This window comes from Labrus bergylta, chromosome 5 (genome assembly GCF_963930695.1).
Source record: "Labrus bergylta chromosome 5, fLabBer1.1, whole genome shotgun sequence".
In the NCBI taxonomy this organism is placed as follows: domain Eukaryota; kingdom Metazoa; phylum Chordata; class Actinopteri; order Labriformes; family Labridae; genus Labrus; species Labrus bergylta.
In genome coordinates this window covers 21,091,224-21,106,123 of record NC_089199.1, presented here as the reverse complement: position 1 = coordinate 21,106,123, position 14,900 = coordinate 21,091,224, and the positions used below count along the sequence as shown (strand labels likewise).

General features: G+C 39.8%; 1 protein-coding gene across 1 annotated transcript in view; it reads right to left on the bottom strand.

Annotated features, from left to right (window-relative positions):
* Positions 1-14,900, bottom strand: part of LOC109981743 (metabotropic glutamate receptor 4) — a 185,993-nt gene that overhangs the window by 78,403 nt on the left and 92,690 nt on the right. The window contains exon 3 of the mRNA XM_020630682.3: positions 3,072-3,288. Coding sequence (XP_020486338.1) covers positions 3,072-3,288 — 217 coding nt within the window. The remainder of the gene's footprint in view (positions 1-3,071; positions 3,289-14,900) is intronic.

Sequence of the window (14,900 nt, the reverse complement as noted above, 5' to 3'; positions counted from 1 at the left end):
AGGAGGGGTCACATCCTGGGTCACTGCGTGGGAGATGACAAGCTGCTCACAAATAACAAAATAAAACAGAGGAGGGGAACACTGAGGGCCCCCCGAATCCCAGATCTACACACTGTGTGCCGGGGAAGCTACAAACACAGAGATCAAAAAACCCTCCTGGAATTCATATTTACCTTTCATCATCAGCTTTTTTACCCACATTGTTCTCAGGTATATTTCCACGCTCTCTAAAGGAAGGCAGAGAGAGAGAGAGAGAGAGAGAGAGAGAGAGAGAGAGAGAGAGAGAGAGAGAGCGAGAAAAGCTATGCTGGTGAAACTCCAAGCAGGTTTGTGCTGTTCTGCCAGGGTTGCTGCTGTGGGAACTGACTCAGATTATTTGCCTTTTCAGCTCTTTTTTTTTATATTAATCTCAAAACAATGCTTTCTGGCAATGTAAATGGGCAAGGGCAAGAGTGAATTAGCATTTTATTTGCAACACAATATATCAGCATAAAATCTTTCTGATGTCAAGGGATTGCTGGCTTAATTCTGTAAGAGTACACTTTGGAGAGCATTCCAATTAAGAGATCAAACTAAATGCTAATCACTTGGCAGGAACAATTTGTAATAACTGATATCTGTTCATTTTCCAGAGCCAGTTACTTTAATTTCATTTGATTTATGTTGATTGGAAAGATGCTTATCCAGTCAGAGCTGGAACAAACCACATTTACATTTATGTGTATGAAAATAGTTGGACTTGTTTACTGCTACTGAAATGGAAAAAATACTGAGCAGAGATACTAGAGGGTGAAAAACTACCACAAAGCCACTCATGGACTGTGAGAGTATCATAAATAATTATAAGACTGTCATTCTGTGCTACAAAGAAATACAAGAGATTCACCAACAGGTTAGAAGATGTGACAGAAGCAACAACAACTAGTGATTATTTTCTTCAAATAGTTCAGTTACTGACTTTATCAACCAATTTTAAACACTATGAGTGAATGACCAAAGTTGTCCATCGTTTAACTATCAAATATCTTGTTTAACAAACAATAATATTTCAAAACCAGAAGATATTCTGTTTAATATCACACATCAAGAAAAGCAGCAAATCCAGATATTCAAATGAGATAGTTGGATTGAAAAACGTTGAACAGCTTCTAAAGAAGCTCCCATAATCAGACAATCTTAACATCATTAAGATTCTACATATTGGTTACAACAACAGCCTCATTACTTATTTTGAGAAATAGAGACAACAGTGTACCATCCGCCACATTTGAAATGACGTCTTGGGTAATTAAACAAGATTCAACAAGCATTGCTAATGCAACTTGTCTGGATGGATTACATAAAGCGCTAACTTGATTATGCTAGCTTGCTAATAGTGTCACATTATATATATACATTAATCACCTGGTGATGAACAACATAATGCCTCCTACGGGTCACTCAGAGAGGGCAAAAATGTCCAATTATTGTAGTATTCTTTACCCACTTCTAAAGAAAATCTTGGTTGTCTAATAGCCAGGGAATATATGTAAAGGTTAATAAAGGAGGAATCTTTATTAAGCCGGAGTATTGTGCACTCCCTTGTTTAAAAAAAGAAAATGTCCACAAACACTTCATGTCTTTTCCACAAATGTTTGATAACTGCATTTGAGGGATCAACACAATAAATAGGAGCCTCTGTAGTGTTTCAATCAAAATCATGCAATAGAACTTAATGACTACACCATAGCTACATGTAACTAGCATGATTTCATTGTTTTCTCCTGTTTAACACCTCATCTCAGGTAATTCACTCGATTGAATCAGTCGAGCTAAACTCTTCTACACTCAATTTAAGCAAGAAGGACTAGACAAACTAGATAAAATCCCTAACCTGTTTCAGCCAGCATCGCTTATTTTCTATCCCTCAGCTGCAGCCGACTGTTGCCCAGCCGATTGAGTGTTCAGAGAGTGACAGGCATAATTGATGAGAAACCACAGCCAAGATGGTCTCATTCTGTCCAGGCACAGTGCAAGCAGGAGACATGACCGGAGCACCTTAAAGTCTCATCCTTATAATTACACTCGCACTTAGCCAACCAAAACACTCAATCTCCTTCAGCAGCGTAATCTTTTTGGAAAGGACTGAACACAGAGGGAAGAAGATCCAAACATTCATTCTGTAGGCCAAAGGAAAAATCTTGTTAGACAGAATATCAATTTGTGTTTTACAAAATAGAGCCGGCCTTTTTCTCTCCTTCACAAAATGCTTCTTTTAGCACCCAAATTAATTTTAAAATGAGACTGAAGTTTGTCAGATCTACGGGAAGCGAAAACTAACCCTAACCCTGAATAATAATGTCGGCACTGTACAGATATTTGAATTGCAGATTGAACAATTCAAACACATTAGGACCGCACTACAAATTTGCTTGCATTGGAATTTGCTAATTTGTACATTATCGATATGTTGAGTGTTTATTTAGCAAAATGTTTATGAAAATGTTTTACATTTTATGACTAAATTGCAACATTCTCATTAATTATTGTGGTACATTTACTTAGGCTGTGTCCCAAACTGCATACTTCATACTATTCTTACTCATACTTGTGTTTACCATGACTTTTTGCTGGTGGTATTAAATTTTAAACAGCTGATCTCAGTATATAGCAGCAGTGTGGCAGAATAGACATAGTGGTGACACAGACAGAGGACTGTTGCTGCTGCTGGTGAGCAGCTTTCACTGCAGAGCCAGAGAAAAAACTTTATTACTAAAGTTGTCTCAGGCTGCTGTGGCTCTTTGGATCAAATGTTCACTCTAGAGCCATTGTCATTACAAGCAGCTGTGTAGCTGTAACATAAAGACTTCCAATGATGTGCTCTGATAGTACATTTTCAAGTTCCTAATAGACTCTTGGCTGTTTGCATGCTGCAGAATGAAATCTAGCACTTGACCTCACTAATTGATTTTTTGTTTGCATGTCCCCAAGGTTCAGCGATTTTCCAAAGTACAGAAAGTGTTCAGTGATAATATCTTCCCACGCCCAGTGCCAGACCGGCAGTGATGATATACGAGGCCAAGTGTACTCACCATCCTCCCGAGACCTCTGAATGAATGCATCGACTCCACTTTCTCCGTAGTTCCCCTCTGAGGCCACTGTGGACACGTAGTTCCAACGCATGGACTTGACGATGTCCACCATGGCCTGGGCCTGGTAAGTGTCTGGGGGCACCACACGAGAGAAGAAGTCGTAGCGGGTGTTGTCACTGAGCTCCGGAGCTGTGGAGGCGTAGCTCACCTGGGGTATCTGCACGGAAAACAAAAATGCATCATTATAAACTGGAGGTGGCTATAGGGGAAAAGTGTTATGAGCAAGGAGTGAGGAATATAGAGAAAATAATATATATACAGAGGAAAGGCAGGGTTTATTTGTGTAGCACAGATCAACAACAAGACATTTCAAGGTGCTTTACATAAGAGATAAAAGACAGTTAGACAAGATAAAACACAAACACTACACCCTCTAAACCAAATCCAAAGTCGAAAGGCTAAATGCCAAAGGCGGATTTAATCCGAGAAGAACCCCTAGAAATGGCAACAAAAAAAAAACTCACTCAGTGTGGAGTTTGCATGCACGCACAGAGGCTGCAGAGAATGGGACGAAGCCCAAAATAAAGCCGAAACTTTAGTTTTTCGCAAGAGCACTGAACCTCAATCAGTTCATTTACAAGAGGGACACACAGACAGTGGACCATTCTTACTCTCTCTCTCTCTCTCTCTCTCTCTCTCTGGCTGCTCACTCTTGGTTTTGCAGAAGCTTGATAACAAGCCTCCCCACAGGAGGCTTACCTGCTGTGATAAGAGTTGCGAGTAAAACTTTTTAACATTCTGTTGTGTTAAATGGAGCCTCCAAAGGCTAAAAGAAAAAAGCCACTAATTCTGTACCCATGGTTTTTAAATCTGTGTGCCAAACTGTGGTCATGCTTTTATAAACTGTGGGCACTGATTTGCATCGGTTAGGATTTCATCACACCGGAAAGAGAATTTTTTCAGGATGCCCAATATGTGTACCAAATTTGATCCTTTTAGGTGAAAGTGTCTCAGAGTGGTATTTACTATCTTAATGCTAGGTTTGTATACAGTATATATACTTATATTAATTATTATTTTATATCAAATGTATTTTCTTAGTGAAAAAAAGTCTTAATCTGCTCACCTTAACTCCATTCCCACACTATTCTCTTACCCACACACACGCTCTCAGATCACCAAACACACCTGCTCCTCTCCTGTCTCCTTCCTTTCTTACACACAATAGCCGGCTTGTTCCACCTTGCCTCATTGTGTAGCTTTGTGTATTTTTTATTTTTTTTATATTCACCAATAGTACATTAGACACGTATGACGGGCATAACTACAATCACCACAGCTGCAGAACATAATAAAACGATGACATTACAGAGCTACATTTGAAAAATTAGATTTAATAGTACCACAATCATTGCATTTATGGGAGGGACGTACGACGGGGGACTTGTCACTCTTGTGTGTGTCTCTCTCTCTCTCTCTCTCTCTCTCTCTCTCTCTCTCTCTCTAATTCAGTGATTTTATGGATAAACCGCCCAGGTATCGTCTATGTGTGAGATACCAGCTAAGGGCTCGGGCACTGTTCAGTTCTTGGGCCCTAATAAGACAATATAAATACCAATAACGACATATGTATGGATAAAATAGGATACAAATCTGATAAGTTAGTAATAAATTGTCCTTCGTTTTATTTGATAAAAGGCATTGGCAAAGAGAGCAAAGTTCTGATTTAAAACAAAGTTTCAGCAACACAAGCTTTCTGGAAGTTTGTTCCAGTTACACAGTGTAGAAATGTGAATGCTGCTACTCGGAGTTTCTTTTAAAGCTACAGGGACATTAATCAGACTTGTCCCAGATCATCTGAAAGGTCTGTACGGTCGTAATGAAGCAGCACTTCAGCGACGTAGTCTTGTACTCAAACATTCAGCGCTTTGTAGCCCATTTGACCTATTTTTAAGTCCACTCTGTTGCTCTTAATGAGGACTCGAGCTGCAGAATCTGGATCAGACAAAGCTAGTTGATCAACTGGAGAGAACTTTAGACATAAGTCCAAGCAAACAGGGGAAAAGACAAATGGTTACTATTTCTTGAGTTAGGATGCTGGGTGACAAGAGTAACCGATTCAATTCAATATCAATTCAGTTCGATATTGATCAATATGCTTCGATATCGATTCAATAATATTCATAGATGACAGAAATACCAAGAAAATGTATTAAATGTAATACCTCCTGATATTTGTTGCATAATATTGTATGAATTATTTGTGTAGGTTTCGAACCAACTGTCTACAAAAACATTTAATGTTGCGTTATTCTTTAAAGGTCCCATATTATGCTTTTTCTGGTTTTATATGCCCTTTAGTGTGTTTTCCAAGTGTCCTGTGCATGTTTAGGCACATCTATGTGCAAAAATTCAAAGTTTGCGGAAACGTGGCTTCTCCTACGTCCTCCTGTTAGCTGTAGCATTAGCTGCATGTAACGCTCGGTTCTAGCCCCCCTCGATAAAAAATTGTCAGTCCGACGTCATTGTCAGTGTGAGATCACTGATCTAAGCCCATTGGCTCGTTGTGGCAAGCCCTGCAGCTCATGTTGCACGCCCGTTAACTTCTGTAGCACGCCCACGATATGCTTTAGCCTGCGGTAGCACAGTAGTGCTAAGGTGCTAATGTTTATGTTCCCCTCGGACGGAGCCAGTGGCTGCATTCCCAATATGGTATTAGAGGCGGGACATTTCCGAGAACCGTGCTGAGCAACTGACCAATAACGACAGAGCGGATCGGCAGACCAATCAGAGCAGACTTGGCCCACGTGGGGTCTAACAGTGTGGGCTCAACAGAGCGTAGCTGACGGACTCAGAGCAGAGAGGGAGCAAAGAGGAGCAGTACATGAAAACAGACACTTTTTTCAGACTTTAACTATTGTGAACGTACAAAAGTAGGAACATAGATTAAATATATGTACCCCAAAAAGGGCATAATATGGGCTCTTTAACAAACAAAGGATAAAACATTAAAGCACAGTATGCTCTGAAGTGCACGTCTGTGTCTGAGCTGAATGTACAGCACGAAAGTAATAAATATAACTGTGCTGTAATTATATGGAAAAAAAGAAAATGCATTTAAAAATAAATCTTTCCTCATAGTTTTGCTGTGCATTTTTTTAAATAGTGCAACTATAATTAGACTAAGAACATGCCTTAGTTTTTGACAACACAATAATTGATTTCAGGTTTTCTGAATTGATGTTGAATTGGGAAAAAAAATATAAAAATGCATTGGTTCATTGATATTTTTCCTCAGCTTTAATAAGAAGAGAAGATTTATTTTTATTTAGATTTCTATTTTAAAGAGCAAACATGCTGAAAGACAGTTCTGATAAAGAACCTGAAAGAAAGGTCAAATTGTCCCGCCCAGGAGCCGACCTGCCAACACTTTTTAAACACATTTTAAATAAAGAACTGTAAAAGTAGTGGAAACAGGAAGATGGTGATCTTATTATCAGTACTGTGTGTGGTGTTATAGTATCATAGCAGGTCATTAGATTAGTGAAGTTGATTGAAAAGTCAAAGGCATGGCGAGTTTATTGATAGAGCATCATAAAGCAATTCAAAGAACTTTCGAGTGTTAGTAACAGGACATTTATAACATGAAGAGCATTCAGAGACCAACTGAAGGCTGGTGATTACGTTAGTTATTCCAACCAGCAGTGAAAGTTACTTTCAGAGAGATTTGTTTTTTATCAAATGAAGAAGCTAAAAGAAAGACAGGATATGAAACTAGAAATGTTGTCTTGCTGCTCCGACACTTGAAATGCATTTGCAGTGTTCATCCATCAGTGTTTCCCAGATTTTGACAGTGGCCTGGATGATACATTTGTGTATTTGAAAATGTAAAAGAATATTTTTCATTTTAAACAACAGCCATAAGGAGGCCTTTGTTAAACAGAGAGCTGGCACAGACAATACTTGTAAGTGGGGCACAATAACAGGGAAGGTCTCCATCTCTCTCTGTTTTTCTGCAGAGCATGTGACTTAAAGTAGACCCTCTTCAGCACAAAAAAAAGTAAATAAGTTACAGCAGTAGGGAAGAGTATTAAATAATTAACCACAGATTTCTCGTCCCTTTGATATCACATACAGGACTGGTACCGAGTTTGGTTTACAATGACCTTGAACTCTGACTATCCAAATCCCATCAGTTCATCCTTTACAAAAAGCATAAAAGCTAATTTTCAGATAGTCCCTTCAGGCATTCCCAGGTGACTACACTCAGAAGAATCGGATTGTAATAATAGCAAGAAAGGGGTTTTAAAAAGACACAGAGTGTAAAACTGATGCATGTTCTCTTTTTATTCTATCACGACCACTACATTACATTATCTCAAACATGTTAAGAAAATAGTTTTTTTCATAGAAGTAACAACGGTCTTTCACAACAAAATTATATTCAGTTCATCCTTGCGCAAGAGTGGATGTCCATGAACAATTTGACAATGTTCCCTTCAGAAGTTTAGAAAACAACGTGCTCAAGAATTGGACAGATGTGAGGATAGAAGGATGGTGGGAAGGGCGGGGCAATCGGATTAAATAATGCAGACGCTGGTAGAGAGGCCAAATAATCCAAATTGTCATGTTAACAGCTAGCAATGGCAACAGAAACAAACAGTTTTACATTTTATATTACCATAGATTGTATATAACATGGACGTTTTCTCAGTGACGAGAGCCTTTGGGTTCTGACGCGGCTTTATGAAGCACAACAAACCATATCGAAATCCCATTAGATCTAAAACAGGCCGTAATGGTGAGTCATTGGCTTATTGCCATCAGCCCCAAGTGGACCCTGAAGGAACTGCAGTTCTTTGCAGTTCAGTATTGGCTTCATTTCTTAACACCGGAGTTTGATGCTTTCTGCTTTTTTTTTCACCCCACAGTGACTGGTGTTTAACGTGTTACAGTTTGTGTAAACTTTGCAATGGCTGTTAATCATTTTTCCCTTAGCGGAAAAAAAATCCTACCTCATCGTAACCATTTTTACCAGAGGTCTGACGGCATCCTGCCAGCTGCCTTCCTTTTTAAGACTCAAAATATAGCTACTGATCCTGCACCCCCACTGAGCCTTTTACCCCCCAGGCTCTGTGCTCCCTGCTGCAGCAGGCTGGCCACTTCACAGGCTCAGATGATGATGTGTGTCACACTCATGAGCACGGGTCACTCACAGAACATTAATATATCTCCTAACATCCTATCAAAGAATGTTTCACTCTCTATGGATTGTTGTTGCTTAGCAGTAGCCCCTCATGAGTTATACAAATAAATCAAACATTTACATTGTATGCTGTTTATAAGACCACAGTGTGGCTTGTAGTATAGTAAAGCTTTATAAATGCAATAACTTGCATCATGGCAGGCTTCTTCTGTTCCTCTCACTGCTCTAAAGATTGTACTGATGTGTGTGCTGCTGAAAGAGAAACATTACATAAGAAACTTAAATAGAAAAATAAATGGGTCAGCTGAAGCACGAAGCTTTTCTTGAGTGACCATCATTTCAGATTTTCTGATGGTAGTCGTGCTTCACAACACAGGGGACTGTTTTCAGGGATTGCACCGTGTCAGTTTTTGTGAAAGGTAAACGTTGTTCGTGTAAATGGATTTTTTTCATCCCCCTGGCACACAGTGAGTCACCAAACAGAAGGCAGAGGTGTTTCCTGGTACTGACACACACTGTGCCTTTTTGATGACAATCTGCCCTTGTGTATGTTTTTTTTGTTGTTGTCTCTAAACAAAATGACGAGAAGCAGCACTCAGTGGAACATAATACTAATGAAAAACATCCCTGTTTTCCCTCCAGATACCTCTTTGCCACATGCAGCATTTCATTATCCCAGACAAGCCCCCCCCTTGAAATCTGATTGGCCACCCCAGATGCAGGTTGGTTATACTGGAAAAATAAATGATATGTATATAAATTATGAAGTAAAATAAATCATAGCCAGCTTGATGTAATTAGTAAGATATGATTAGTGAGATAGATTCATTGATTTGTTTTACACACATCATGGGGAAATGTATGTTGGTGATCTTGATGGTCTTTTAATGTAGTTAAACTTTGCCCTTAAATAAAAACATTTTCTTTGGATTGGGGGGCACAGTCAATTTTCCTCCTCCAATGGGGGCATGGTATAAAAATAATCTAGCGTGATCACTTAGACCTATTACATAGAGGGCAAAAAAAAAAGAAGCAGCTTCCCCTCTTTGTTTTGGAAATGGGTTTTATTTCTATGTTGTTTTCATCTCCTCCACCACTGCCTTTTCCACTGTTGTCCAACCAACTCTGCCTGCTTTGAAATGAATTCATAAAGACAGGTTAGAGGGCCTGAGTCGCTGAGGTATTTCACTTCCAAGTACAAAGACCTTTAGGTGATTCCCTGAGCGAGCTTCAGCCTGGGAAAAACTTAAAGTAATGATTAAGAGAGCAAACAAATTAAGTAGGTTGGTTCAAGGAGCGAAAATTTAAAAGCTCAACAAAGTTTAAAATTCTATTTGATGAAAAAAAAAAAAGCTGTTCAAGAATAGTTGACTATTTTCACCACTTCTCTAGTTAACAGTGATGAAGGCATCCCTGGGAAACGTACTATAGAACTGTATTACAATGTTTACATTGAAATATCAAAATTAATTAAAAATTGACTTAACCAATGTTATACATATTTTGTTGTTGAGTATTTGCATTAGCTGGAATATGTCCAACAGTTATCAAAGCCAGAGAAGTCCGTAATTTAATAGTAGTACAGTAACGGGACATGTCTTGTCTAGGCAGCAGCCATAACAGACAGGGCATCCTTATCGTTGCCATGGAAACATCTGATGTTGCGTCAAAGACCGCTACACAAGTAAGTGGGAACTGCTAGTACTACTGTGTGTTTCTGCTGTGATTAAAACGTCAATGATACATGGTCAGGAAACATATTCTCTTCCTCAGGTCGATTTCGCCCGTTCGTCTTGACTTAAGGTCAACTCGGAGTTCGTTTTCATCAGGGGTGGGGCTGGGGCATAGGTGTGGAGTAGCAGAGAGAACTCCCATGATTCTCAGCCAGCCTCAACGTCATCTTTCGTTATTGTATTGATTGAGAGTCCCCTGGTGGCAGAACTTACATACTGTGCCTTTAAACACTTAAAAAGGCACTGTTAAGGGTTCTGTGTACCTATAATTACAGTTATTGTTCTCAATCAAACAGAGACAGAAGAAGGCACAGCAGGACAGACCAACACTACTACAAAATAGCCACATGGACCTGCAGTGCAACAAATGGTTTCTTCAGATGATATATGAGAGAAACCTGGCAGTGTGGCTTTCTGATTATGAGATAACTATTAAATTAGCACATCACGATGCATGGATTAACGTTTAGAGCATCTCCTTGTTTACCTTGCTTATTAAATATCCAATAATGCATTATTAATAAAGCATAGCATACAAGTTTACAAGTTCCCCTGGCTTTCATGTGACTTTCTCAGCGGTGACACCTCGCATGTTCTCTGCTGAGGACCCTGTAGAGTGAAAAGCTGTTTCATTGTTGTGACTACTAACAGATACAGTCTCGGGACAAATAGGCAGATTTCTGTAACACTTTGTCTGCTACTGTGAAAGTGACAAGTTCCAGTGTGCTAAAAGCATATGAGAACATTTTTTTTTGGTTTTGACCAGAATATTACAAGATCTTAAACCACCTCAGTTTGTGAATGCAGTGGGAAAAATCTAAAACAACAACATTTAGAAGCATGTTCCTCATCTCTGTGGAGATGCATGAATATATTTGGGTGTGCAGTTTATCTTGTCTATCTTGACTACCTCAATGATTTGATGGCTCACTTTTAAATGCCTAATTTCTTATGCAAGTTTCCCTGCTAAAACAAGACATTTTCAGTACATTTTCGTAGCCCTGAGATAAGTGTCTCTTGTTCCACATCCTCTTGGAAAGTTATCATGCGGCATGGAAATATTGTGTTGCATCCCTTTATGTTTTACAGCATCATTTAATACCTTTTAGCGACTGTCTGGCTCCGCATTCATAATCCCAAATGTTGTTTCCTGTTGAGATAAGGAGCAATTTTATGATGATTATGTTGGGACTCAAGGTTTTTGGGTGCAGAATTTTCTGTGTAAACCTTGCTGGCATGCAAAATAGATGACTATATTTGCATCTTTAATTTTCAGACACCTGACAGATCCTTGCAACCTGCCGCGTCGTCTAAACACAGAGCATCTGCTTCAATGGGATGCATATGGGACACATGGATGAGTAAACATAGCTTATACCTAGCAATCTCATTCAACACAGAAGAGTGCTTTCAAATACATGAGCTAAAGCCAGGCTGGCGTCCTAGACGACTCAGCTCTGTGATTACACGTGTTTACTAAACTTATGAACCAATAGCAGCATTATAATTTTATCAACCTGAAAAAAGGCTACTTTTACACAATGGATGTATAAACATGGGCATAGTCTCAGTGACATCACCCACTGGTTCCTGAAGCAGACTTTTGAAGTCCATCTGCGGCAGTCGCCATATTGGAAATGCTGGCTCAATGTAACTTTCAGTCAACCTCCAGGCGAACAGCTACACCTGTCTGTCAGTCAGACCAACCACGCTTCTTACTACTAATGACACTTATCCTTCATAACATAAAAACAGATGAGTGTTTTTTCTATTACCTTCGTACAGTTTATGCTGATCAAGAAATAAGCTATTCAGATTTTCTTTTTTTTAAAGTCTTGAACCATTTCTGCTTTAAAAATTGGCTTTTTTGAATGACTTCCATGGCTTTTGTGATCAGCCTCAAGTGGAGACTTGAGGAACTACCCTTTTTTTGCACTGGATTCATTTTTCAACACCAGATGTTGCCGCTGGCTTTCACATCCAAGTCAACATCAGCTAATCTTCTTCTCTGGTCAAAACAAAAGTAGACCATTCAGCAATAGAAACTTATAAGGCAGACATACTGGCTGCTGCATTGTTAACACAGAGGCCAGCACTCCTACATGGCATGTTTCTTTAGGATCTGATGATACAGTAAGATCATTGTATGGTTTAAATCAGTACCTATCTTACATACTGGACCTTCAAGTTGAAAGCAAATCCCCATAATCATCAGCGCTGAGCAGCCCTGACTGCTGTCTTCAGACAAGTGTAAATGTAGAAACAAACAGCTGTGACAATTGTACACTAAAACATCTGGCAAGCTCAAAGACTAAAGAGTTCAAGGTTTGTTTTCATACTCCATGAACAGATCGCTTTGGCATTGTCTGCTGCGTGTTGGAGAGTCACAGAACAGCAGATCTCACGCAGCAGGAGCTCTGTGTGTTGGCTTCAGTACAGAAAGGACTGCATTATACCTAAGTGTCAGTGGGCAAAAACACACACTACATTCAGAAGGAGAGACAGTGCCCACAGTTTGCTGCTTCAGCTGCATAAAGATTAAATACACTGAAATCACAACAACTAGTTTATGTTGTTTTACTGTACTATGGCCACTTGGAATCTGCAATAAAAACAACAGTAAATATAATATTCGGTTTTTATGCAATCTCAACATCTTCTCAAACACTCATTATACTTTCATTTTTATAGCTCCTCAATTCATTTAGGCCACGTAAGGAAATTTGGCTCTGCAACCATCAAGAGAAGTAGTTTGCATTTGGCAGAGAGGGACGTTGGTGATCTCTCTGAGTCAAACACATCACTTCAGTATTCACCATTTCTCCTTAATTGCTATCAGCTGCTGTTGACACTGAAGGGAGATTAAAGTTTCACTTTGTTACTGTCAGGGTAAGTGGAGCAGCAAATAGCTGAGCCTCTTGAATAGAAAACCAATTCCTACATAATGATATAACAAAACAGAATCCCACAGCTCTGGGAATAAACAAGCCAGCAATGAAAACAAAGGGGGCATTTGGCAGGGATTCAGACTAATTCATTGTTAAGAAAAGTGACAGGAAATTAATTCATTATCTCAATTATTTTCTTGGACTTTCAGTAAGGCAGTGCCTCATTTCTTCTGTCTTCTCGGGCTGCGTGTTTATTTTGATGCACGGAATTGTTATGTTGGGTTTAAGCCAGCAGTTCATTTAGCTTAAATGGTCAAAATGTAAGCCTATGTAATGCTGCCTGGTTTGAGTGCAGTCACATGCAGCTATGCAATGCGATCACACTGTCCTCTGTCAAATGTCCAGCCCCGAGAGGCGAGGGATGCAATCTCTAGACCTTTTCATAATATTTCCATCTCTCAGATTTGACCTTTAATATTTTGACATTCGACTGAATTGAGAGGAGAAGGCAAAGCCAATAACGCTGAGCTCTTCCTACTTTGTCTTCCGCAGAGACTAGCATCACCCGGCTTCAATCATGCAGATCACTTCAGGGAACCAAAGGCTCCCCGACTGCCTACTACAGCGTTCCTGAAGTGAGTAACTCTTTAGTTCAAACAGGATTTATGAACTGAGCTGAACTTACCGGTGATGTGACCGTTAAAGATGGGGGCACTTGCCCCAAGATGTTTGTCCTCCAACATGGAAAAAAAAAAAACCCATCAAACTCTGTGATGTCATAAATAATGTACTGAGGGCCTCGTTTTGAAATATTTCTAGCAGAAATGTACAGAACTGGGATCAATGAAATATATTTTAATTTAGATAAGACAAATTACCGAGATCTTCTTAAAATGATCCCTGTTGTTACAGAAGTATGGGTGCAAAACATGAAAAATTTTGGACAGCAACTTGTTCGCAGCCTCACAGTTACGCTACCCTTACGATGAGGGTGTGTGGGTGTTTATTTAATTTTGTGTTTTTCCATAAAAAGAAAGTCCACATAACCACTTTTGTGTCACACTTCTGCTTCGTATGCTCAGATTTGCTCGACAATTTGAAACACTGTCATTGTTTGAAACTGATGAGACAAATCACCTTAACGAGCAGAGCTAACTGAGATTGTTCATAAAATACTAAAAACACCCTCCACATTACGATGACCGTACTGCTTTCCTAAACCAATTCAGACTCACAATGCAAAGTGAGAGGGTCCACTCTGAAAGTCCAAACCCGGTCACATGGGCCCTCTTGGGTCCCTTTGGATGTCTAAGATGCTCCAAGGTTTCTTTGAAGCCCTTCTCGTCTGTGCTAAACTTAGCACTCCCATCTGTTAAAGACCTTATGATAGAGCGTGTGAGGAATCGACTCGCCGCTATCTGGGTCTCTATCTCTCTGCTCTCCTCTGTGTGTGCGCACCAAAGAGGGCACCTCTAGTGACCTTTTACTGCAGCTACTGAAGTTTGTAGAAGACATAACCGAGTCTATCGATGGCACATAAGAGGGCTTTTTGCTGCTTTAGCAAGCCAAAAAAGAAAAATGCTCCCGAGGAGGCCCAATTTCTCCAAAATACCACAGCAACATCTGTACCTGTATCAGTAATGAGAACAGGGTGAGAATATCTCCAGTCTAACCAAAGAGGATGTTACTAAAGCATAATTGTTGCCTGCTCAGTGTGTCACAGTCAGTCCTGGTCCAGTCCTACAGATCCATCATTGGAAGCCTCCTCACACCATCAATCACAGTCTGATGTGTTTCTGTCTCCTGCCGCTGTAAGGGAAAGCATGTCATTCAAACCTCTGAGGGGGATATATCGAGTCCTGGCTGCACTGCATCACTCACACAATCACACAATCACACACACACACTTCTGGACAATAACAGAGAAGGGAAAAAGCAGAAGAGATTTACACTGACCCTGCCAACTAGGACAGACACCTGTTTGACCTGTTTGGTTCGCTTA